This window comes from Suillus fuscotomentosus (assembly GCF_016647785.1).
Source record: "Suillus fuscotomentosus strain FC203 chromosome Unknown F5891scaffold_14, whole genome shotgun sequence".
NCBI classification, from domain to species: Eukaryota; Fungi; Basidiomycota; class Agaricomycetes; order Boletales; family Suillaceae; genus Suillus; species Suillus fuscotomentosus.
The window spans coordinates 790,375-812,111 of record NW_024539526.1 but is presented as its reverse complement, the minus strand read 5'-3'; the positions used below and the strand labels follow the sequence as shown (position 1 = coordinate 812,111).

General features: G+C 47.2%; 8 protein-coding genes across 8 annotated transcripts; 5 read left to right on the top strand and 3 right to left on the bottom strand.

The window, feature by feature from the left end:
• Positions 1-3,217: 3,217 nt before the first annotated feature.
• Positions 3,218-5,323, top strand: F5891DRAFT_948039 (vacuolar DHA amino acid exporter; the record flags this gene model as incomplete). The annotated part of the gene is made up of 10 exons (XM_041374780.1): positions 3,218-3,376; positions 3,432-3,498; positions 3,554-3,687; positions 3,752-3,858; positions 3,910-4,442; positions 4,499-4,612; positions 4,667-4,758; positions 4,813-4,946; positions 4,996-5,128; positions 5,183-5,323. 10 exons carry the CDS (start codon positions 3,218-3,220, stop codon positions 5,321-5,323), a joined length of 1,614 nt encoding a protein of 537 aa, XP_041228790.1.
• A 420-nt stretch (positions 5,324-5,743) lies between these two features.
• Positions 5,744-9,587, top strand: F5891DRAFT_978234 (uncharacterized protein; the record flags this gene model as incomplete). The annotated part of the gene is made up of 15 exons (XM_041376773.1): positions 5,744-5,822; positions 6,108-6,201; positions 6,300-6,998; positions 7,037-7,114; positions 7,162-7,234; positions 7,295-7,580; positions 7,644-7,668; positions 7,720-7,808; positions 7,939-7,950; positions 8,111-8,131; positions 8,184-8,449; positions 8,475-8,660; positions 8,712-8,803; positions 8,829-9,037; positions 9,061-9,587. The coding sequence occupies 15 exons, from the start codon at positions 5,744-5,746 to the stop codon at positions 9,585-9,587; spliced, it is 2,736 nt and encodes a 911-aa protein (XP_041228789.1).
• Positions 9,588-9,666: 79 nt separating this feature from the next.
• Positions 9,667-11,967, bottom strand: F5891DRAFT_1142670 (uncharacterized protein). The gene is made up of 6 exons (XM_041364929.1): positions 11,509-11,967; positions 11,252-11,444; positions 11,164-11,204; positions 10,477-11,111; positions 10,261-10,424; positions 9,667-10,207 (listed from the first exon to the last, which is right to left on the bottom strand). The coding sequence occupies exons 1-6, from the start codon at positions 11,888-11,890 to the stop codon at positions 10,090-10,092; spliced, it is 1,533 nt and encodes a 510-aa protein (XP_041228788.1). The 5' UTR covers positions 11,891-11,967; the 3' UTR covers positions 9,667-10,089.
• Positions 11,968-12,008: 41 nt separating this feature from the next.
• On the bottom strand, positions 12,009-12,951 carry F5891DRAFT_1021068 (histone H2A). The gene is made up of 7 exons (XM_041361157.1): positions 12,878-12,951; positions 12,813-12,822; positions 12,602-12,754; positions 12,472-12,548; positions 12,369-12,421; positions 12,233-12,319; positions 12,009-12,182 (listed from the first exon to the last, which is right to left on the bottom strand). Exons 1-7 carry the CDS (start codon positions 12,878-12,880, stop codon positions 12,146-12,148), a joined length of 420 nt encoding a protein of 139 aa, XP_041228787.1. The 5' UTR covers positions 12,881-12,951; the 3' UTR covers positions 12,009-12,145.
• Positions 12,952-13,041: 90 nt separating this feature from the next.
• Positions 13,042-14,193, top strand: F5891DRAFT_1142665 (ATPase assembly factor ATP10; the record flags this gene model as incomplete). Its single annotated transcript, XM_041364928.1, has 4 exons — positions 13,042-13,322; positions 13,374-13,473; positions 13,524-13,646; positions 13,694-14,193. 4 exons carry the CDS (start codon positions 13,042-13,044, stop codon positions 14,072-14,074), a joined length of 885 nt encoding a protein of 294 aa, XP_041228786.1. The 3' UTR covers positions 14,075-14,193.
• Positions 14,173-18,099, top strand: F5891DRAFT_1021063 (Sec23/Sec24 trunk domain-containing protein). The gene is made up of 14 exons (XM_041361156.1): positions 14,173-14,337; positions 14,393-14,424; positions 14,474-15,239; positions 15,296-15,507; positions 15,558-15,679; positions 15,732-15,935; positions 15,983-16,087; positions 16,141-16,264; positions 16,321-16,476; positions 16,528-16,994; positions 17,049-17,186; positions 17,239-17,433; positions 17,497-17,985; positions 18,036-18,099. The coding sequence occupies exons 1-13, from the start codon at positions 14,291-14,293 to the stop codon at positions 17,737-17,739; spliced, it is 2,811 nt and encodes a 936-aa protein (XP_041228785.1). The 5' UTR covers positions 14,173-14,290; the 3' UTR covers positions 17,740-17,985; positions 18,036-18,099.
• A 307-nt stretch (positions 18,100-18,406) lies between these two features.
• F5891DRAFT_1185860 (MFS general substrate transporter) lies at positions 18,407-20,586 on the top strand (the record flags this gene model as incomplete). Its single annotated transcript, XM_041366604.1, has 15 exons — positions 18,407-18,748; positions 18,803-18,847; positions 18,908-18,967; positions 19,020-19,032; positions 19,086-19,193; positions 19,251-19,310; positions 19,369-19,374; positions 19,426-19,569; positions 19,630-19,773; positions 19,821-19,898; positions 19,950-19,993; positions 20,049-20,095; positions 20,151-20,290; positions 20,345-20,450; positions 20,508-20,586. The coding sequence occupies 15 exons, from the start codon at positions 18,407-18,409 to the stop codon at positions 20,584-20,586; spliced, it is 1,416 nt and encodes a 471-aa protein (XP_041228784.1).
• Positions 20,587-21,174: 588 nt separating this feature from the next.
• F5891DRAFT_1185859 (uncharacterized protein) lies at positions 21,175-21,580 on the bottom strand (the record flags this gene model as incomplete). The annotated part of the gene is made up of 3 exons (XM_041366603.1): positions 21,175-21,256; positions 21,316-21,497; positions 21,557-21,580. 3 exons carry the CDS (start codon positions 21,578-21,580, stop codon positions 21,175-21,177), a joined length of 288 nt encoding a protein of 95 aa, XP_041228783.1.
• Between the last annotated feature and the right edge of the window lie 157 nt (positions 21,581-21,737).

Here is a 21,737-nt window from a genome sequence, read left to right as displayed (position 1 = left end):
ACTTGGTTTCTGTGACATGCACTGCGGAGAAACGGACATGAGCATAGATCAGCATTTGGCCAGGTGGAGAGTACATCTGTTTGCTTGTCTGCCTGATCTGGAGTGTCCAAAGGCTATTGAAGGTTGGAGTGTCGATGCATCGTGCTGGATTCGCGAGAGTCATTCACTCGACGTTGATTGGGAATTACGTTGGGACGGTATGCCTCGATGCATATAGTAAGATGTCGGGTGGGAAGTGAACGCTTGGTGTGTTTGATCATGAGCACTTGCATTTCGTTTATGAATTCCATCGCTCCTTCGCGGTATCCCTCCTGCAATCCCTCCTAACTCACCCCACACCAACCATGCTTCGTACGATGTCCAATGATCTAAGTCTGTCGCCCACCGGGATTCAAAACAAATGGGCATCGCGAATACTTATTCGCATAGAATGATAGAAAGACATGTGCTTTCCCGTTCTGCCCCCCGGCACTTACCTGATGAAGCTTGGCAGAAGCGGCTTGGCACATCAATGCCTTGCGTTTGCTATTCGAATTTGTATTAGTTCATGAGAAGTGCTCGAGGAATCGGAACACAAAACCGAGTTTCAGAAATGGGCTCATTTCCGTTGTTCGACATAGAAGTTTCAGAACTGTTTTACTTTTTTGGGTGGCAGTGGGTCACTGGTCACTCGGCGTAGTCGGCCGATCGGCTTCGCTCCATCGAGCCTCCTAGTACTCGCTTAACGTTTGCACACTGGTGACTGGAGAGACCTGAGCTGCCAATTGGCTTCAGTTGCTCATGACGGTCAAAAAAACTGCCACATACTATTGGGGTCAGTGAAAGTCTCGATCGGTCTGAGTGTAAGGTTAATGAGCTCGGCACTTCAGCCAACCGGTAAGTTGTATTAAAGGAAGATATGCGACTGGTCGCTCCTTCATTATTATGAGAACCAGTGCGCATTCATAGATAAGTCAGAATAGTTAGTCCACATGCACAATTTTCTCTCAGCCCGTGATGACACAGCGACTGATGAAGGAAGTTCATAATACTCGCCTCAAATTCGCCTTGAAGCACATTATTCGGCACTGCCATCTTCTCGCAGAACGTTCCCGGACCGGCCTTTGGTGGTTAGCACTCGCCTATAGATCTTTTTGAAGCGAAATCGTTTTGAATCTGAGCCCATATGTTCATGACTTAATGCATGTCGTAATAAGAGCTAGATGTGGTTCCCAACAGGGTAGAAAACACATGGGAAACATAGGTTTCGCAGTGGCGAAGACCTCAGCCACCGCTCGGTAAACACATTTCCTTCGCCGCCCTCGGCCCCTCGCGCATACCTATTCCGCGCTCAGGCTGTTCCGCCATGTCACTCTCTTCGATGCTCATCGATGCATCGCCGAGCTACCCGTCCAATACTCAATATCGGCATCCCCGACTCTAGGTGCTGCCAGCTCTGACGCTGCCAACAGAAACCGCCGCTGCTCCGAATTCTACTCCCAACCCCTCTGCGCACTTTTGCTTTCGACAGCCTACGTAGCATCAGTACTGACGGATGGATCCCTACTGCATTCAACGCACCGACGCTTATGATTGGGCGCATTCATTTGGGCAGCATTTCCCTGTACACCGATGGGCTTCCTCACCCCTGTATCTTACCCTCTTCCATGCAGAACTTGTGTGGTGTAGCCTCTCCTGGATACTTTATATATTTCAATCATGAACCAACTCAAAGTTTCGTATGATTGGTTTACTGAACGAGATGAGGATGCAATATACAAATCATGAACACCAGAACATGTATGCAGACAGTAGGGTAGCATGTACGAGATGAGATCAAAAAAATCCAGGCTGCAGTGGAAATCACTAAAGAAAGGATACGAAGGTGTCAGGTAGTGACGACTGATGGATAGAGACGAGGCAAAGGATTTCGACGACGAGCGCAAAGGGGGGCATGCGCTGCTCTGTGGCCCGAGGCGACGACATAGCTAAGCCTTTCTCCGACAGAGTTTACGGGGTCCAACCTTTACTAAATAACGTAAGTCGATTCTCGAAGAGTCGATCTATTTCGGATGCTAACAGGTCACAACATCACCACCAGTACTCCCGTAGCGAGTAACTTCAAGACAAACCTCGCAAAATCATGTGAATACTGACACAGCCTCGTCATTCCACCTAACCAACCTCAGTCTACTATGCGTTCGCTTAGGCTTTTTACTTCATCTCATCACTAATCAGATCATCCAAGTTCGATCTCACATAATAGTATCGCCCGACCCAGATCAGTGACGGTCTCTCGATTCGGGCTCGACACTGATTGAGCAAACGTTGGACCACCTGAACTGTTATCCCCTTTGGTTTCATTTTTTTTCCTGTCAGTGGCGACTCACTCTTCTCGTCCCATTTCATATTTTGATGCATCCATTATTGTAGCCACGGTCTGGCTATTCGGAACACTCGACTCGAAACCCAAGGCGGAAAATATACAGGCAGAGTTACCTGTCAAATCCTCTTAATAATGATGAAATTACATCCGCACCGCACCGAGGAGCTCGATCATATACAAGGAAGAAAAACTGTGTAGAAAGATATGACACAGGGTACGTGCTCGGTTGCCAATCTTCACTATAATCCCCAAGTCACAGATTATTGTTTATGGCATACCCTTTCTCTTTTCCCCGAATGCTGTATGTTTATGATGTAATATGTAATTGACAACTTCATCTGCCGGAGCCAGCTGATTTTGGTAACCACTGCAAGCTATACTGCTAGTATGCACGAGGTCAAGAGCATTGATATTAATAAAACTCATAGGTTTAGATAGGGTTAATTCATCCGAATGACCTGACCCATGGGCACCATGCCAGTATGGGGTCGCCGGACAAGGTTTATCTGACTGACTCAACTTGAAACCTAAAAGCTCGAGCTTCCAATGGAACAGAATAGATCGATTGATGCAGACTCACGTACGGCAGAAGGAATTAATTTGCGTCCTTCGGAACAGGGAGCAACTTCATCCGGAATGATCTCTGACATATGTGACCGTTAGTAGCCGGGGTTATTATCGTCATCGCAGTCACGGAAAAGTGCTTACACGTACTCGGCCCGTACCGGTATTGCAACATCCTTCGGAGAGCTTAAGCTCACCTTGTCACGGTCATTAGTGACTGTATAAAAGGCCATGCATCTTGGGTCAGAGCCCACAACTCCCCCGCCGCGTCCTTTCGATCTTTGACTCATGGCTAGTCCAACTGTTCCCGACGCACCTTCCGTGCCGGAACCCACCACGTTGCGCCAAGACGCTGATGTCGAGTCGTCTGTAGGCACAACTAGTTCAACCGACATAGAACATGCCGCGGTAAGTGACGACCCTCGTCAGTGGAGTTATGCTAGAAAAGTACGTGTATCTTACCATGCACTTTGTGACTATCCTGAAGCTCTACAATCTGTAGACCACAACTTTGTGCATCGTGTCACTGGCTACAATGGTGTCTGCATCAGCTTCTAACATTCAAAATCGTTCGTCACATGGCTTTTCATGATGAATGGTTTGATATTGATATTTTTTTTGCAGCTTCGAATTCATTGATAGAAGCAAATCTAAATGCGACAAGCAGCCAGATTAGTTGGACATTGGCGGCGTTCCTAATCATACAGGGGAACTTTCCTCTAATATGGAGCGCCGCAAGTGAGATCAAAGGTCGTAAGGTTGGTCTATGATAGGCACATCTCCCTTGATCTGCTTAATGAATACAATTTTTGTTTATCACAGCCTGTCTATTTGATGGCTTCGGCTTTATTCATGGTAGGAAGTGCTGCGTTAGCGCTTTGCCAGACCATCGATGTGATGATCGGCATGCGAGCAGTTCAGGCTGCGGGGTGAGCATTCAGGCAAAAAGCTTAGTCGTTGATTGACACCCTCTTTTGCAGATCATGCGCTGTCATGGCTATTTCAGCTGCGACCCTGGCTGATATATATGACACTCATGAACGAGGGACCATGATGGGCGTGTTCTTTGCTGCGCCTCTCTTAGGACCTGCAATCGGCCCCATACTCGGTGGTTCATTGTCACAAGCTTTCGGTTGGCGCGCAAGCTTCTACTTCCTGCTGATCTGTGAAGTCGTCATCTTTATGTCCTTCCTCATCCTGTTCAAGGACACATACCGACGTGAACGGAGCCTCACCTATTGCTCTGCTTTACAACGGCTTATTACCTCCAAAGAACTCATTCAGAGTCCGAACGGATCTATCATCGACGGTCACGAATCCGGCAAGGACCAAACACAAACCGAGGACGTCGAGAAACAGCTCCAAACGCCAACTGTTACAGACAATACCTCAGTGATAACCTCTACGCCAGGGCTAGACGATGTTAAACTATCGATAAGGGACATAAACCCATTTCCACCGTACTTTCGAATCCTGTCGCGAAAGAACAATGTTGTCATTCTTATCGCTAATGGTGAGTGAAGTGTTGACCTCCTGTAAACGTTGTTATTGACTTTACTTCGGGATAAGGGCTCGTCTTCGGATTTACATATTGTCTTTCATACACGTGCTCTCGTACTCTCGCCAATACATATGGTTATAAAGCATTTCCCATTGGCTTGGTTTTACTTTGCTTGGGTATAGGTGAGGCAATTCCCACACCGTGGATTGTGACCAGATGGCTAATTTCCTATGAAGGAAGTATCTTTGGGAGCGTGCTTAGTGGGCGTTGGTCCGATCGCGTGCTTGCGAAGATGACGGAAGCGAACGGAGGAAAGTGGGAAGCAGAGGTAAATATTTTTTTATACTCCCGCACTAGAACTATTCACTGATATCTTTCGAAGATGCGCTTAGAGAGCTCGAAACTGGCGATGCTGTGGCTACCTCCATTCGTCGTCGGTTATGCTTGGGTATGCGAAAAGCATGTCAATGTCGCCGTCATTTGCATCTTGCTCGTGCTTATCGGATTCTCCTCCATGTCGGTAGACCAATTATTCACACTCGTAGTTGCGCTGACATATTTCCAGATGGATGTATACCAGCACATTAGCATACCTCGTTGATGCTAACCCTGGTCGCTCATGTCCAGCGGTGGCGACCAACAGCTCATTCAGAGGATCCATAGCTTTTGTTTCGGTTTTGGTTGCTGTACCTCTACAAGTGAGTTTCCTTAATGCCCGTTGTAATTCACAAATTCTGATGCCAGCTCGGCAGGATGCTTTAGGAGATGGGGGACTGTATACGGCATGGGCTGGCGTCTTGGTTGGGATGGAGTTGCTCGTTTTATTGGTGCTACACAAGGGTGAATCATGGCGCAGGGAAAGCGAGGAGCGCGAGTTGAAGTCAGGGAATTAGAGGGTCCTTATTCTTATCAGTAAGACGGGTGTTTCATAGGGTTCGATAATTAAATAAAGCGAGGAAATCAAGTCTGTAATATTATATCATGTAGACACCATGTATTTGCATAGAATTTACTTCACCAGTTTCGACTACATACTAATATTATATGCATCAGAAATTTTTTGGAGGGTTATTGAACTTTGCGACGTGATTGATGAAGGGAGGTGTACCTGGTAGAGGTGATGGTGAGGCTAGTCGTATATAACTTCGCATTATCCAAGGACTGTCGAGATTCGATGATGATAGCCGGTGACGAAGCTAGAACTGAAAAAGCCGAAAAAGAGAACAGCTGACAGTATGAAACTCGTTTCCGCAGTAGATGCGCTTCCATTGAAATCCTCCCCAACTTAGTCTGAGTTTTTGAGAAAAGACACAATGTCGACTACTACCCATTCTTCTAAAATCAGAGGGGGAGGCGGTGCACTGCAGGTCAATGTGCCATCTAATGATTCTTGTAAGTGATGATCTGAGTCTTAGTAATATATCCGGTAACCGGTTGGGCCTGCTTCGAACGCCATGCTTATCCACTGGCAAGCCTGTCAATCACCGAGTGTTCCTTCCATCATCAACTTGAACATCTCAAGCTTCAAGCCCGACTCGTGATACTAGTGCCACCCAGTCTCGCCAGCCGCGTCAAATATTAACGAGGAGTAGGCTCGAGCGGAGACTCAGCTCGCTAATCGAGTAGACCACAAAAATCCAAAACATCCTTCAAAATAACTTGGACGTCTCTCGGGAGTCACGGCGCTATGTGCCCTTGCAAATGGGCTGAAGTCGGATGCGCCGGCTATGCAAGTTAGCGCTTTGTACCCCAGAAAGAGCACGGGCGCCGTGTGCGTGTGCAATGCCGCAGTATGATGATGGCGTCTCAACTTTGAGCGTTGCTACTGACCTTCATGATGACACCCCAATTCCTCGCCCATATTCTCAGAACATTTCAGAAATGGCTTTTACGGCTTTCTCGTCATTATACGAGTTCACTATCTGTTTTGTTGTCTTTACTCCGTCGATTTGCTACGTGCCGTTCAAAGCCCAGAGTTAGGAGGTCGACCACCCAATCTCATCTTTCCCGGGGAGCTCTTCCGCAACTTCTCGGAATGGACATCCCAAAAGAGGATCCATATACTTGTTCCAGTCTTTTGCCTGCTAGTGAGATACAGGAAGTTGCAAGAGAGCCTCCATCTCCTTCAGATTTCCCTTTCGAAACGAGTCCTCGAACCTCACGACGTATAGTACGAGATAATACGTCGAGGTCTTTGCCGGAGGCAACGATAGAATATCCAGGTGCCGTTGGGACGAACAACCATGACTCCAGGTCAAGTCTGATTCTGAGTGTGGGAGAGAGTCCGACGAAATACGCAACTTATACGAAACGCGTTCGTGCCCGCCGAGTCACGATCTACAATTCCGTCGCAAATATCCACCGTAGATCTACGGAACCTATTGCTGTTCCGCTGGATTTGTCTAATCAGACAACGCCAGTATCTGATCCAGTTATAGGCGGTCATAACATTGCTTCGCCCTACAGCGACGAGCGATTGGGTCCAGAGCCAGTAGGCCCAGATGACGGCCCGCCGATAGGCCTCTTGGTTGCAGAGGAAGTTGGGCGGTGTGAAAAGTATACACCAAGGTCAATAGTGATAATCTCCTACATTAATCGTATTGCAGGGCTGAAGTTGTTCAAAGGAGTTCTTTACCGTCCCAAATCACTGTTCCTGCCATGACAGTGAAATTTCCCATGCACGAGTAAGCTATGTTGTCATCATTTATTACATCACCTGAAATATTTCAAGCACTGCTGTACCTCCAGGATGGACTACACTCGTGCATCCGCAAGGTTCTCGCTACTTTGTGAACGTAAAAAGAGTGTGTGAAGTTCATGTGTTATTAGACGCTGATGATCTGAGTCACAGGTACAATCAACAGCGAACATTCACACAGATGAATATTTGCGACGAAACAATATACAGTGACATAAGACACTTCATGGATTACTTGCTGCGTTCACTCCGTGATGAAAGCGAGCACCTTGAGCTGGACATGGCGCAGGTAGACCTTGTGATCGAGCCGAAGGTTTCCACCGATGCCGACAAAGTGGTTTGTTGCTATTATTTCGCCAACCACCGTGATAGATGCCTCTTCTGGTTGGATGAGTACAGTACCGAGGATATTCTCTCCGAATGTAACGGCGTCGAGAATCTTTCACACATACGTGCGTAGTCAATGGTTTTTCGTGTCTCTGTGTTTGACGATTCGTCCTGGTTTTTGTATTCAGGGCTTGCCATCCAAGCGCAATATTGGTGTGTTCTGTTGGTTCTAGATTCGTGCAAGTAAACTGACATACTCCATAGGAAACATTGCGACTACTTCCCTTGCCTGTGCCCAATTACACAAAAGCTTGTTGATGAGGTGAAAGATATGTTGATATATGCCGAATGTGGTTAGTACTTTCTTGCACCTTGGTAAACGCGATTTAATTCTCAGGTTGCAATCAACAGACCACCTAACCTCCCGCCACTCTACTGCGCCGTTCGATGTTATCGAAACTAGAGACTACATCTCTCTCATAGATAAGATCAAGGGTGCGTTACGTTGATACATTCTCATGGAATCTTGTGTGCTTATGCTATTTTCCTCAAGTCCATCCTCCTGCGGATCAAAACATGCAACAATGTCACGCTGCCATTGTTATTGGTGATTAACATTAAGCTCGGTCTCATCTTGATATTGACTATTTTTAAGGCCGAATCATGTATGCATTCAGTCAGTGCTCTCTTATTGGTCTTGCTAGCTGTCATTTATAGAGATTTTTAAGGTCGCAATCACTTCATTAACTCTCATGGGGAGAACTGTGTGAGATTAGCCTTTGAACAAACAGTCCATCCATACGCACCGTCGTTGTTGATAGTCATGGTTGCACCCTTTTTGTTTTTGGACCCTATGGCTCTAGTTCGAGAACTGCACACGATATTTGTTGATAACACGCCTTCCTCAGAGCGGTGGAATACATTCAATTTAAACCTGAATGGCCAACTTCAGGACTCCACTCTTCTGGTAAATCCACCTGTTCATTGTCGTGTCGTGCGTGCGACTGATATTGAACTAGGCTACTGTCTTACTCAATGCCAATGTTGGGTTTCTCGCTATCAGCAGCGTTGATACGGGCGGTAGATCTCCTGTCCAGGTGGCGAGCTACATGTCTCTTGTGTCAAGCTTGGGAAGTATGATTCTTGGGTTGTTACTTGTTTCGCATAATCGAACCATGGGCCAATTGGGCACGGTCCTCCAAACGGTCAGTAACTACAAATAATGATCGCGATGATTCTCATAGCAAATAATTCAGGAAATTTTCCTATCACAACTCGGCGAGAAAGAACGCAGACTCGAAAGGCTGGCCATAATCTACAGCCTTCCGAAAACATTGCTTATGTGGGGGTGAGTCTCCATCCTGATATACTAGATGGATGCCGTTACTCAACTATGTTAGCATGATCTTCTTCTTTGCCGCATTCTCCGTCCATTGGTGGAATCCTGGAGATCAAACTACCAGAGCCGTCGTTGGTTCTGTGATAATTCTCGCATTTGTAATGATCTTGTATGGCATCATGAGAGCCAAGTACGGAGGAGATCGCTGGTGGCGACTGCCAATACTGCTACTCGCAAGATTTGGTCTGAAATACCAATTCATCTAGCTGACGCTGGGAAGCAAGTCATGGTATTCATGGGGATGAGAAAAGCTCTCATTGTCCAAGATCCTTCGTCAGAGACTGGAAGGGACGGTCTCGCTCCACCGAACATTCATGCATGCCACTCTCAAACAAATGCTGAGGTAGATGCTCCAGGGTACATCGCCTCCCATCCAACAAATCCACTTCCCGAAGTATCCAGTCCAGATGATTATGAACACCACCCCAACTTTTCTATCCCCCCAACTCCATCCCAACCCACCGCTTCCGTGGATCCACCTCTACAACCGCATGACGGTATTTCCGTGCTTCCACCATCAGATCTGCACATCAGCCCAGGCGGTTTGCCAGGCGTTGGCTCGTTGCAACAGATTCGAGAGATCCAGTTTATATTCCGGTCTACTGCAGAGACTCGCTATGAACCTGATACTACACCCTTCGGCGTGCCTGGTGCAAGGGAGGTTGTGAACTACACCACGAATATAGTCGAGGAGCCAGAGGGATTAGAACATTCTCAACCTTCACCAAGCTAGACTAGTCTGAGCGGGCTACTAATCCACAGGTAGCCGATGAGCATTGCCAGTCGGAAGTGTACCATAGTAAAACTATGTGCTTATATAGAAGACTTTTTACCAATGCTGAACGTCCTGGCGCCATATCCTTGACTGCAGAGCCCCTGAATGCCTGATCCTAACTCGTAAAATACAAGTACACACAGCACATTCTCAATATACGATGAGACTGGTTGAGGTGACTATGCGGTCGGGGGGTTCAAGCTAAGAGTTATACTACTTTACGTTCCTCGGCAGTAAATAAGTTACAGTGCAGACATATACTGCTGGTACCATAGGTTGTTCGTGAAAAGCCAAAAAGGGTCCTAGCTCCACCTGCCCTCTTAAGCAAGTGAAGAGTAATTGTGTAAGCGAACGAGTAGACAGAATCACCAGAAGCATTTCCAGCTTGTCTAGAAGTCACAGTGATGCACTCGACAATGATGATGATAGCAGATGATAACATGTTCGACCGCGGATATATCTACGTGCGAGTGACCACTTCCAGGATGGCATGAACAACTGCAGCAGGGTCGATCTGAACTTCTTGAGCAGGGTCGCTCCCTGGAGCAACAGGCGGAAGACTGTCAGTTTCGAACCGCCTATGAATGGATGAAATGAGGCATCGGAGAAGAGAGATAAAGGCAGAGCGTACCGATCATTCCACCAGGCGATGTAGTGGATGCCTAAGGAACGGACCGCTGTTTCTGCGTCGCGAGTGAAGACGTCAGTGGGAAAAAATTCCATGAGAGCTGAGCGTTCCGATGGTCTCACGAACACGCTGTCAGCGAGGCTATCTCCGTAAACACCCAGAATGACCTTCATGCAAGTCAGTTGCAGCGCAATACCTTTAGAAGTGAAGCAGGCTTACATTAGACCTGGCGACGGCCGTTAATCGTTCTGCCCAGTGTCCCTCCGAAGAGACTATGTTGACCTCGAAGTCGTTGCTTTCGTGCAACGTTTCAAGAGCGTTGACCAGCGCGTTGTGGTCGGCACTCCTCAACCTTGACCCGTTTATGGCATCTTGTCGAGATATGTAAGTGACTGTCGTTTTTTTCTGTTCGCTGTTGAGGTTTTGTGTATTGTAGTTTACATGCAAGAACTTGGCGAGATTCTGCCTGATTGGCTCCCACCAGTCCTGTGACGCATCCAGGCCAATAAGCGGGAGGGCAAATGGAGGCATATCGTTTGCCGAACGTGCAGCTGCACCAAAATCAGCAACGACCACCCTCTCGAAAACGAAAGGCATTTCCATTAGAGCATAATCTTCCCAGTCTTCTTTATACATCAACCCGAGCAATGGAAAGGCGGCCTTGGGAAGATATGGGTGAAAACCACTGTCTGAACGTTGACGTCTAATGATGGGACCGTTGAGGTCGGGTCGTATTCCTATGTAAGTAGGAATGTTCGGGAAAAACAGTCGTCGTGGCGGATGGAAAGGGTCCAGAGACGTTGACGTGTTCAGGGAACTGTGGGTCTTCCAGAGCGAGAAAAGTGTGTAGTTGCCTAGATATGTTATATGAGGACACGACTCATGAAAATGCAAGTGTTGACAAACTCGGAATAGCGTCATAAGATAGCCAACTCGTGCCTTGAATCCTGGACGACGTTAAGAGTGGTTAGAATAGTACATGTGCGACACTCACAATCCACCATATGAACCAAGTATGTCTCTGGCTTGCTCAATCGACAACACGACCCATTCTACTGGAAGCGGAGCCTCATGCGAGTTGCCAGCAGACGATGCAATGGAATCCAACGAAGGGAAGCTTGAAGGAGAATCCGTCACAATGAAAATTGTGCCATTGCACATTATTACATTGTCCATGATTGAGAACCCTACAGGGGTTGCGACAGGTAATATCATTAGTGACACATCCATGAGCAATTGCAGCACACCTACCAGCGACGTGTTTCACTATTCGAGTTTCAGGCATGTCTTTGCCCCAGTGCATGAAGCCATCATTAACACCGATGTTTCCGAAGATGACTTGTTTCTGTGCCTCAGATACACGTTCGCTCTTTAGCCATATGTCTCCTTCCGAGGCATATTCCTTTTCTTGCTGCTTATGAACGCTGGATATGCGTCTGTCGTCGGACACCCAGTCCCCATATATGTCCATGTCAAGACCACCATCCACGGTGGGATTTGAGGATATGCCAGGAAGATTAGAATTTGTAAAGAAGTCAGAAGTAGCTTCGAAGTTGTAGAAGACCAAAAAAATCATGATAGAGAAAAGAACGAGTGTAATTTCCCGCCGACTGAGAGCGTAGGGCCGAGCCATTGTTTCAGCTCAAGCCTGTGTTGAACGTTGAAATCTGAGCCGTCCTGTCGAGCGAGTGGAGATAAGTAGTACTACCCTGTAAATCCAACAAGTACAAACACACATCGTCTGACGTCAATGGATGGCCAGACCAGTCATGACTGTATTCGCTATGTAAGTACCAAAGATTACATCTGAAACACAACCGCATATATATGATACTACAAGAAGATCGAATGTAATAAAAAGGTGTATAAAGGTAAGATGCACAAAAATTTACGCCTCCTGGCTTGCACCCTCCTTCTTGCCTTTGCTGTAAATGACGTCAGCTCTGAATAAACAGACATGCAACACGGAGCATACCTTGCTTTGCTAGGAAGTAGTTCAGGGTTGATGAAGGGGACCACTCCTCCTTGTGAGATAACTACGTCACCCAGGAGCTTGTTCAATCTAAGCGACATCAGAGTTACCGAACCTTTGAGATAGGAAAACAACTCACTCTTCATCGTTTCGGATAGCCAACTGAAGATGACGGGGCACAATACGTTGTTTCTGTGGTGATCATCAGCTTATGGCCTTCAAGAGACAGAAGGACCACCAACCTTATTATCACGGGCGGCATTGCCTGCAAGCTCGAGAATCTCAGCAGCCAGGTACTCAAGAACCGCGGCAAGGTAGACTGGAAATATTCTGTGAGACCAGGCAGGCTTATCTGAGAGATACTCGACTTACCTGGAGCTCCTGCACCAACACGTTGGGCATAGTTGCCTTTCTTCAAAAGACGATGGACACGGCCGACAGGAAACTGAAGGCCAGCCTTCGCGGAACGCGACTGTGACTTTCCTTCGCTACCAGATTTTCCGCCGGAAGATTTGCCAGCCTTTCCTGTATCGTACACCACCGTGTTAAACTTGAGGCGACCAAAATTCCCAAGTCCACTGACCCTTGCCAGACTGTAAAGTAACACATATTAAACTGTGCTCCAATTGATATTAAAGAAGGACATACCATTGATAGCGCTAGTTGAGTCGGGCGACTATTAGATTGGTGGTGGTTTGTGATAAAGGGATGATAATCAACAAACGGACTCGGAGACGCGACTTCCCGTTTATATATCTTCACGTGATATAGAACCCTTACTTCCTAATTAAGAATTTTTACTTTTCACCAAAATGCTTGTCCGCGCACTTGCCCATGCACGGTGGCAAGAAACAACTACCTTGCGCACATTTATTCAGCATCCAGGATATACAAGGAATTTGACCTCTGGAACTGATGGATCTGCAGAAAAAAGGCCCTCAGCGAAGGCAACTCCCGATGAGTTGGCAGTCTTACCGTTTCTGCAGCACCCGCTCGGTGTGAAGGAGAAACCTTCGCCTGTCCTGAAAACATGGGCGGACACAAGGGAGGAGCTGATGAATCAGGAGACGCGCCTGGCACAAAGAGAACATCTGTGAGTTGTCTACAGTTGATTTGATACGGAGTTGTTTTGACTGCTTGCAAGGGTGAAAGAAGCCACCAAGGGCTATTTTACTGACCTCAATGCAACGAGGAGGCACGGTGGTAAGACGTGGATAGCACCTAATGTGATGATCCGCGAGGACGTATGTTCCATAATTTTTCACGATGGCAAGGAGACTGACAACGTACTCAGAAAGCACTTTATTTCCCCAACATTGTCGGATCAAGCTTGGATACGAAATCTAAGAAACATACCACCAGCATGTGTGAAGGTCGTATCTCCGTTATATCTATGTTGTCCACAAGGATGTCAGAGGTACGTTCATATCTCCTTAACTTTTTTGCGGCACTCAGTATGCTTAGATACACGTGAATGGTTTCACGACACCAACAAATGAGAGGTATCTCTCGAACCCCCTGTACCAATATGTGCAGATAAACTTGCAAGAAAATCTTCTAAAGTCCTTTCTCGTATCGCTATTTCTTTCATCAATAGCGAAGTCGGTCCCCAAAGAACTACATTCGACATACTTGGTGTCGAGTCAAAACATGGAGTTTGTGCGCGAGCACCTTGGTATGGTAAATAAACACATCGGGTACGTTTACCTTGTGGATGACAACCTCAAGGTTAGATGGGCTGGCTGCGCAGATGCCAAGGTAGAGGAAACGAACGCACTTGAACAATGTACGGGAGTACTGTTAAGCAGGCTAAACAAGAAAAGATCTGCCAAAGCTCCACGATAGTTCTATGATAGTACCATGCAAGCAAATCGTGTCAAGCACTTATTCGTAGTTTAAATTACAGCATGTCTTGACTGACTTATAAATTTGTTTGTTGGAGACTTTCTTCTGCAAGCCATAAAGTTGTTTGTCCGTGTTGGCTACGTGTCCTGTTGTGACGAAATCCTTTCCGACACTTGTTGCGACTTACAATTCTCAAGTCGATCGAATTTCACGCCAATGGCTTCTCCTTCTCAGCAGCTTCCCCCTGGTTGGACAGCGGAATGGTACCAGATTCGTCAGCTCTGATTTTCTGCACTTTTATTGACGAAAAACTTGTAGGGATCCTGCTAGCCAAAGATATCTTTTTATCCGTGCGTGACCTGCATGAACATTGGGATTGACCAATATCTTTCCTTGCAGAGGCATCGACTGGACGCAGTCAATGGGAAATACCGACACCCCCAGCTCAACCGGTAGACCATGCACCGTCAGTGTCACCTCCCCCATCCACCACTCATCACGGGAGGCGTCGCCAATACGCAGCCGGGCAGACCCAAGCGTACTACGGCGCGGGCGATGCCCTTGGAGACCAGTATGGCGCACTTGGTGTACCACAGCAGCAGCAACCTGCAGCTACTACTCAGCTCTTTACTCCAGGACTCGCGGCAGAGGGCGGTTTCGCAGGTCAGCAGCAAGTCCCGCAAGCATCGTACTACGCACCCCAACAGGAGCCCCAGTACATCAATACTCCTGGGTTTGGCCAGGAACCAACGTATCATCCACCTAATGCGCCAATCCACCATCTCACGGATCAATTCGGGCAGATGGGGATGGGGCAGAAACCGCTACATCTCACCACTACCAATCTACTTACGTCGCCACCAGACCCTCGTGAGCTGGTTCGCCCTCCTCCCGAGATTAGGTTGCCTGCGAACGCGTGCATCACGACATCACCGTACGCGAATGCGGATCCATCATACCAGCGGTGCACCGTCAATGCCATTCCGACCACATCTTCGATGCTGAACAAGTCCAAGATTCCGTTAGGTTTGGTGATCACTCCCTACCGAACGCTGAAGGAGGGCGAGCCACCAGTGCCTGTTGTGACTGACACGGTGATTGCGCGATGCAGACGGTGCAGGACGTATATAAATCCTTATGTTCAATTTATAGACAACGGCAATCGGTGAGTTTGATATACATTGGATATTGATTGGCAGGCTAACCTATTAACAATCATAGTTGGCGGTGTTGTATGTGCAGTATGTCGAACGAGGTTCCTCAGCTATTCGACTGGGACCAGATACGGAATCAGCCTGGAGACCGATGGGCTAGAGACGAATTGAACCACTCCGTCGTCGAATTTGTTGCGCCCACAGAGTACATGGTCCGCCCACCACAGCCGGCTGTGTATGTGATTCTTATTGATGTGAGCCATACCGCCGTGCAGTCGGGTAAGTCATCACGGTCGGTGAAGTACCAGCTTCGTAATATCTTCCTATAGGTATGGTGGCAACGGCGACACGTACTATACTTGAGAATCTTGATCGCATACCCAACGAGGACGAGCGCACTAAAGTTGCCATTATCGCTTACGACATTTCTCTTTATTTCTTCTCCATGCCAGTTGGTACTTTCTGATCCTCTGAGGTCTCGTACTAATTTGTTTTTGTTGTAGCCTGGGACGACGGAATCAACGATGCTCGTCGTTTCGGACGTTGACGACGTCTTCTTGCCGAAACCTACTGACCTCCTCATAAACTTGACGGAAGCGCGTCAGTCGCTGGAGTCGCTCCTTGGCAGAATCAATGACATGTTCCAGGATAATCACACTGTTGGAAGTGCCATGGGCCCCGCATTGCAAGCTGGCTTCAAGCTGATGGTCAGTTGCTGAATAGAAAGACATTGCAGTTCTTGAATTGTTTCTAGGCTCCTATTGGTGGCAAGATCATGGTACTTTCATCCTCTTTGCCAAATATTGGCGCTGGTTCCCTCAAAAATCGTGAAGATCTCAAAATTCTGGGCACGTCCAAAGTAAGCTCCCGATCATGTTGCCGATTACATCTTAGCTGATGGATCCTTTACAGGAATCAGGTCTATTGCAAGCTGCTTCACCCTTCTACAAGACATTCGCCATTGAGTGCTCGCGTGCTCAGGTGTCGGTGGACATGTTCCTATTCAGCGCTGCATACCAGGACGTTGCCAGTCTCGGTTCGTGACTCCTTATCATTCTCCTCACTCCAAGCCCACCTAATGTATTTCAATAGCTTGCCTCCCACACTATACTTCTGGCCAAACCTACTTCTATCCTGCATTCAATGCTGCTCGGTCCGAGGATGCCATTAAATTTGCGCATGAGTTTGGCGAGGTCCTCGCGATGCCTATTATGTTAGAAGCCGTTATGCGCGTCCGTGCTTCGAAAGGTAAGGGATCATTTTACGTTGCCGCTATCAATGCTCATCAATGCAATCAAGGTTTGCGCATGGCTTCGTTCCACGGAAACTTCTTCGTCCGCTCTACTGACCTTCTGGCCATGCCCGCCGTGCCCACCGATCAGTCTTACGCCATTGAGATCCAGATCGAGGACACTCTTACGCAACCATTTGTGGTTATGCAGACTGCAGTTTTGCACACAACGTGTCACGGGGAAAGGCGTATTCGTGTCATTACACTTGCGTTGCCCACAACTAGTAGCCTTACGGAGGTTTTTGCGTCTGCTGACCAAGTCGCAATCACGACCCTGCTAGCGAACAAAGCCGTAGAGCGCTCGCTTACCCACAAGCTAGAGGATGCCCGCGATGCAGTGCATCAGCGGCTGGTGGAGATCTTATCCAGTTACAAGAGCAGCATGACATCCGCAGGTGCAGGTGCGAATGCGCAACTAGCGATCTCGGAGAACCTGAGAATGCTGCCTGTGTTGGTTCTTGGGCTGCTGAAGAATGTGAGTTCGTCACATTGCTTGTTTACGATTGACCTGACCCGCTCTGTTACACAGGTCGGTATCCGTCAAAGCGCGCAAATTCCTCCCGATCTCAGGGCCTATGCCCAGGCTCTGTTGACAACCCTACCTTCTCAAACCCTCATCCCGTACATTCATCCCACGTTCTTTTCACTGCACAATATGGCACCTGAAGTAGGTTGAGTCTGGATATTCGAGTTAAATATTTTACTAACACTATTTTCAGGCTGGAACGGTGGGTGAGCAAGGTGTGATTTTGCCAACCCCTCTGCCCCTCACTTCGGAACGGCTGGAGAGACATGGTTTGTACCTGATTGAGGATGGTCAGACAATATTCTTGTGGATAGGCCGTGATGCTGTACCACAACTCGTAATGGACGTTTTCAACCTTCCGAATTACGAAGTGCTACGTGGCGGCAAGGTGGGCATCCTGTTGTTTTGCGAGGTGCTTTCTCCATGTTGCTGATCAACCCCTTACTATTAGACGACACTTCCTGTTCTTGACAACGACTTCTCACAGCGGGTCAACGCCATCATTCAGAAAACCCGCGAGATGCGCAGAGGCGTTTACTATCCTCATCTCTACGTCGTCAAGGAGGACGGCGAGCCCCCTTTGCGGCTCTGGGCCCTCAGCTGTCTCATTCAAGATCGTGCTGATGTTTTACCGAGCTATCAACAGTTCATTGGACAACTCAAGGACAAGGTTAACGGAGCCAATAATTACTGAGCCTGCATCCTCTGCGCGGAAGCTGTTAGGCCATATTCGGACGAAACGGGTGTCTGGACCGAGATTACGCGCTTTTCCTTACTTTACTATACGGAGTTGTAGAAATGATATGTGCAGACTGAGATAAAGCTATTTTTGCTTCCCTTTGCAGGCATCACGTAAAATTTAAAAGTTAAGCGTCACAGGTTCTTTTTCCAGATCTGCGCCGTGCGCGTGAAGTTTGTCCGATGGGCACAGTACTGAAGAGTGGGTCTTCTGATTTAGGATGGAAAGGAATTACACTCAAGTACTGGCAGTTATCGTTGTGCGCTGGTTAAGCAGTTGAACAATTCGCATTTTAAGCCTACCATGTCACGGTCACGACTGGGTTCGCGTTTCTAGTTTTCTGGCCCGTGTCGTGAACGGTTAATAATTAACAGGCCAAAACCGTCAAGTTCAGGTCAATTATAGAGCCACATCAGTGAAGTGGTCTAGATTTGACTTGGAACAGACTTCGGATACGAGGAGCACCGATCAAGGTCGAAATTACATGCTCATTATTTTTGAGTATGTAAAAGGAGCGGACCATTTGTCCGACACTCCAATTGACCTGGTCTCATAAGAAGTTAGCGTATATAATGTACGCAGTGTGAGTCTTATCCTTTCCCTCCCATTCTCTCTTCGCGAAATGTCTCTTTCACCAGTCACGACTGACCCCGTGTTTACCTCAGACAAGGCGAATCTCGCCCCTGGGGCCACAGAGTCGATATCCCGAGTATCGCCTGAGCCGCCCTGCAAACTTGATCTTACGGAGAGCGTTGCGGTAGACGCAATTGAACTTTCTCCCGTGACTCCAATAGACAAACAGGATTATGACTCGGAAAGTCCATCAATACTTTCAGCCAGGTACAAAACACAAAGAACGCGGGAGAAAATTCAATTTGTGACATTGTGTTGGTTTGTCTATCTGGAGGGTTGGAATGATGGATCGAATGGCCCACTGTTGCCAAGGATTCAAAAAGTTTATGGGGTACGTTTTTTTTTGTATTTTGTACTGCAACTCCTTATTGACGTGTTTTTCTAGGTTGGATATGCTGTTGTATCTCTTATTTTTATTTGCGCTTGCGTGGTCAGTTTGTACACGAGATTCTAAACTGATCATGATTCTTATCATGTGTGGGCTAAACAGGGATTTATCACGGGCGCCGTGTCTAATGTGATCCTTGCCGAGAAGCTAGGATTCGGAAAAGTACGCCCATATAGACTGTACGTTTCATGTGACGATCCTGACTTCTTGTAAGGTGATGGTACTAGGTACTGCTCGCTGACATCGGGGGCCGCATGATTCTCAATTTCTCGCACTGCAGGCTCCCTATGTCAAGTCTTGGCATACTGTATCGAGTCTACGGGGCCCCCCTTTCCCGTGTTTGTATTTGCGTATTTCATTAACGGAATTGGAATAGCTCTACAGGCAGGTAAATTCGTTTATCATCATTCATCTTTACTAACTCGTGAACAGAATGCAAATTCAGTCGGCTATGTTGCATGTCTCAAGGAAAATGCAGAAGCGAAGATGGGCGTTTTCATGGCAGGTATGCATCAGCCATTTTTATGCAGGTCATTCACCTCGCTCACTCTCGAATCATGTAGTATATGGTAAATTGACCAGCAATTCCTTTTCGTAAAGTCAATGTTCACAACTCATAGGGGCCGGAGCACTCTCATCTCCTTTGGTTGCCACCCAGTTTTCACACCTACCTCATTGGAATCTACATTTCTTGACATCCCTTGGAATTGCGATCACCAATACAATCGCCTTGATCATAGTCTTCCGGCTGAAGCCCCAGGCAGGTAAGGACAATGTGCATGACACGTTTTTATTTGATTTCTGATATCAGTTACATTCTCCAGAGTGTCTTTCCGAGATAGGCATCGTGCACTCGGATAACAATACAAGCGAGCACAGTCATCTCAGGCAGATATTCGCAAACAAAGATGTCCATCTTCTGGCAGCATTCACTCTACTCTATGTCGGAGTCGAGGTTACTCTTGGCGGTTCGTGACCGTCTACAATGGTTATAATATCTGACGCTCTGAAAAAGGCTGGATTGTTACCTACATTCTTGATGTCAGAGGCGGAGGGCCTTCATCCGGTTATGTTTCTAGTGGTTTCTTCGGCGGTATGCAACAGCGCGCGTTGGTAGACTCTGACTTATCCTCCTATTCTCTAGGTCTCATGGTCGGTCGAGTGGCTTTGCTATGGTTGAATGAAAAGGTAGATTGCTCGAATGAAGCTGAATGAACATTTTGGCTGATTTGGGACCCAATAGATCGGAGAACGCTTGGCCTTGTTCATCTATGCCGTTCTGGCTATCATGTTAGTGATGGAAGCGTGCTTACTCTATCATCACTGATACATCCATTGTTGGTAGTTTCGAGTTCATCGTATGGTTCCTCCCGTCTTTGATAGGAGATGCAATCATTGTCTGTGTAGTTGGCGTGTTGCTGGGGCCACTGTATCCAATTATGGTGAACCATGCAGGACGCATCCTTCCTCGCCGAATCCTCACTGGTATGCCTCAAACAGTCTAACAATTACTTGCGATTCATAATTTCCGGGGCATAGGTTCCATTGGTTGGATTGCAGGAGTGGGGCAGGCAGGTTCTGCAATGATTCCGTTTATGGTGGGTGCTATCGCGCAAACTGCTGGAATGAAAGTCCTGCAGCCTGTGTATGTATCATAATAACGACACTACGAAGGCATGTCATATCTCACTTTTTTTTTTAGATTGATCGGCATCCTGGGTATTATGACTGGGTTATGGGCCCTGGTGTGCTACGGTTCCAGTTCACGTCGTCCCAATTAAAAGTTTGAATTTGCGTTCTCTTTATGTATTGTACGACTTTGTCAAGTTACTGCATTGTTTTCCAGCAGGCAATATTTATGATATTCATCACGTTCAATTGCACATGATCGCGCGCGCGCGCGTACGTCGTGACCTCGCACCCAGTGACTTGCAAAAATCGTACAAGTCCCATTTCCCGTGAACTCGTACTACCCACTGTCATTGCCACTGTTTATGACGATCTCAATACTGAAAGATATGCCAAACCTTTCTTTCGAATGTTCATGTGCACGTTGTTCACAGCATCCGGATGGATCATCAGGGAAAACCTCCTTCACGAAATCAAGGTAATTTCAGAGAATTCCTCTGAATTCCGCTGAAATAAAAGTAAACGAGATTATTCAACTCCAGTCGAAATTCCTTTGAATTCCTTTGAAATCCTTTGAATTTGCTGATTGATTATCTTGAATTATCTTGAATTCAAACAATGTGAAGACACACGAACATCAAATATATTAGAATTAAACGAGAATATCACAACCGAAAGACGGCAAAAAGATCAGCAGACTCGAAAAAGCACCAGTATGTACAAATGACTCGGAAGGTTGATTAATCTTCACCCATTGCATCAAGATCAAGGTAATCACAAGCGGCGTCCAATGAACCAGCGGGCTCTGAGCTTTCTACTGCACTAATGTTGAATTAGTTAGAGTACACGACGATAACAAATAGCGCGTGAGCAAGACATACCTGACTGCCTTGTAGAGACGCGCCATCAGTACATGGTACTTCTTTCGACTACCGTTAAAGATGCGTGTGAGAGTCGCTTGGTGAGCGTTGTAAACACTGATGTGGAAGGAGGAATTGAATGATTTGACTTGTGCGCCTGAGGGTGGGTTCCCGCTGCTCCAATCCTTCAATATCGAGTAAATCTGCAGAGAACATTATGTAGTGAGCAAACAGAGTAAACATTATCAAGAGCGGCACCTACAAGCGTTGCAATCAAACACACCATAGCAACAGGTAGCTCGGGCTCGTTGTTTCCATCCAAGACCGAGACAAAATCGTCACAGGACTGGACACCAATTGAGTTCTCACCATCGAAAAAAGATAAACGGATGGAGTCAACCATAGACTCGTCACAAAACGGTTGGTCCCCAAGGACCTTACCC

What these genes read in the sequence shown, in the direction of transcription:
- F5891DRAFT_1142670 (XM_041364929.1), bottom strand. Translation starts at nt 11,890, where the DNA reads ATGGCTCGGCCCTACGCTCTCAGTCGGCGGGAAATTACACTCGTTCTT. An exon ending in CTTGGTTCATATGGTGGATT is followed by an intron (nt 11,205 to 11,251) that starts GTGAGTGTCGCA and finishes AACGTCGTCCAG; the next exon opens with GATTCAAGGCACGAGTTGGC. An exon ending in CGGCCGTCGCCAGGTCTAAT is followed by an intron (nt 10,425 to 10,476) that starts GTAAGCCTGCTT and finishes ACTTGCATGAAG; the next exon opens with GTCATTCTGGGTGTTTACGG.
- F5891DRAFT_1021068 (XM_041361157.1), bottom strand. An exon ending in ATGCCGCCCGTGATAATAAG is followed by an intron (nt 12,422 to 12,471) that starts GTTGGTGGTCCT and finishes TGATCACCACAG; the next exon opens with AAACAACGTATTGTGCCCCG. An exon ending in GCTATCCGAAACGATGAAGA is followed by an intron (nt 12,320 to 12,368) that starts GTGAGTTGTTTT and finishes GATGTCGCTTAG; the next exon opens with ATTGAACAAGCTCCTGGGTG.
- F5891DRAFT_1021063 (XM_041361156.1), top strand. Translation starts at nt 14,291, where the DNA reads ATGGCTTCTCCTTCTCAGCAGCTTCCCCCTGGTTGGACAGCGGAATG. An exon ending in CCAAAGATATCTTTTTATCC is followed by an intron (nt 14,425 to 14,473) that starts GTGCGTGACCTG and finishes CTTTCCTTGCAG; the next exon opens with AGGCATCGACTGGACGCAGT. An exon ending in AAGTGCTACGTGGCGGCAAG is followed by an intron (nt 17,434 to 17,496) that starts GTGGGCATCCTG and finishes CCTTACTATTAG; the next exon opens with ACGACACTTCCTGTTCTTGA.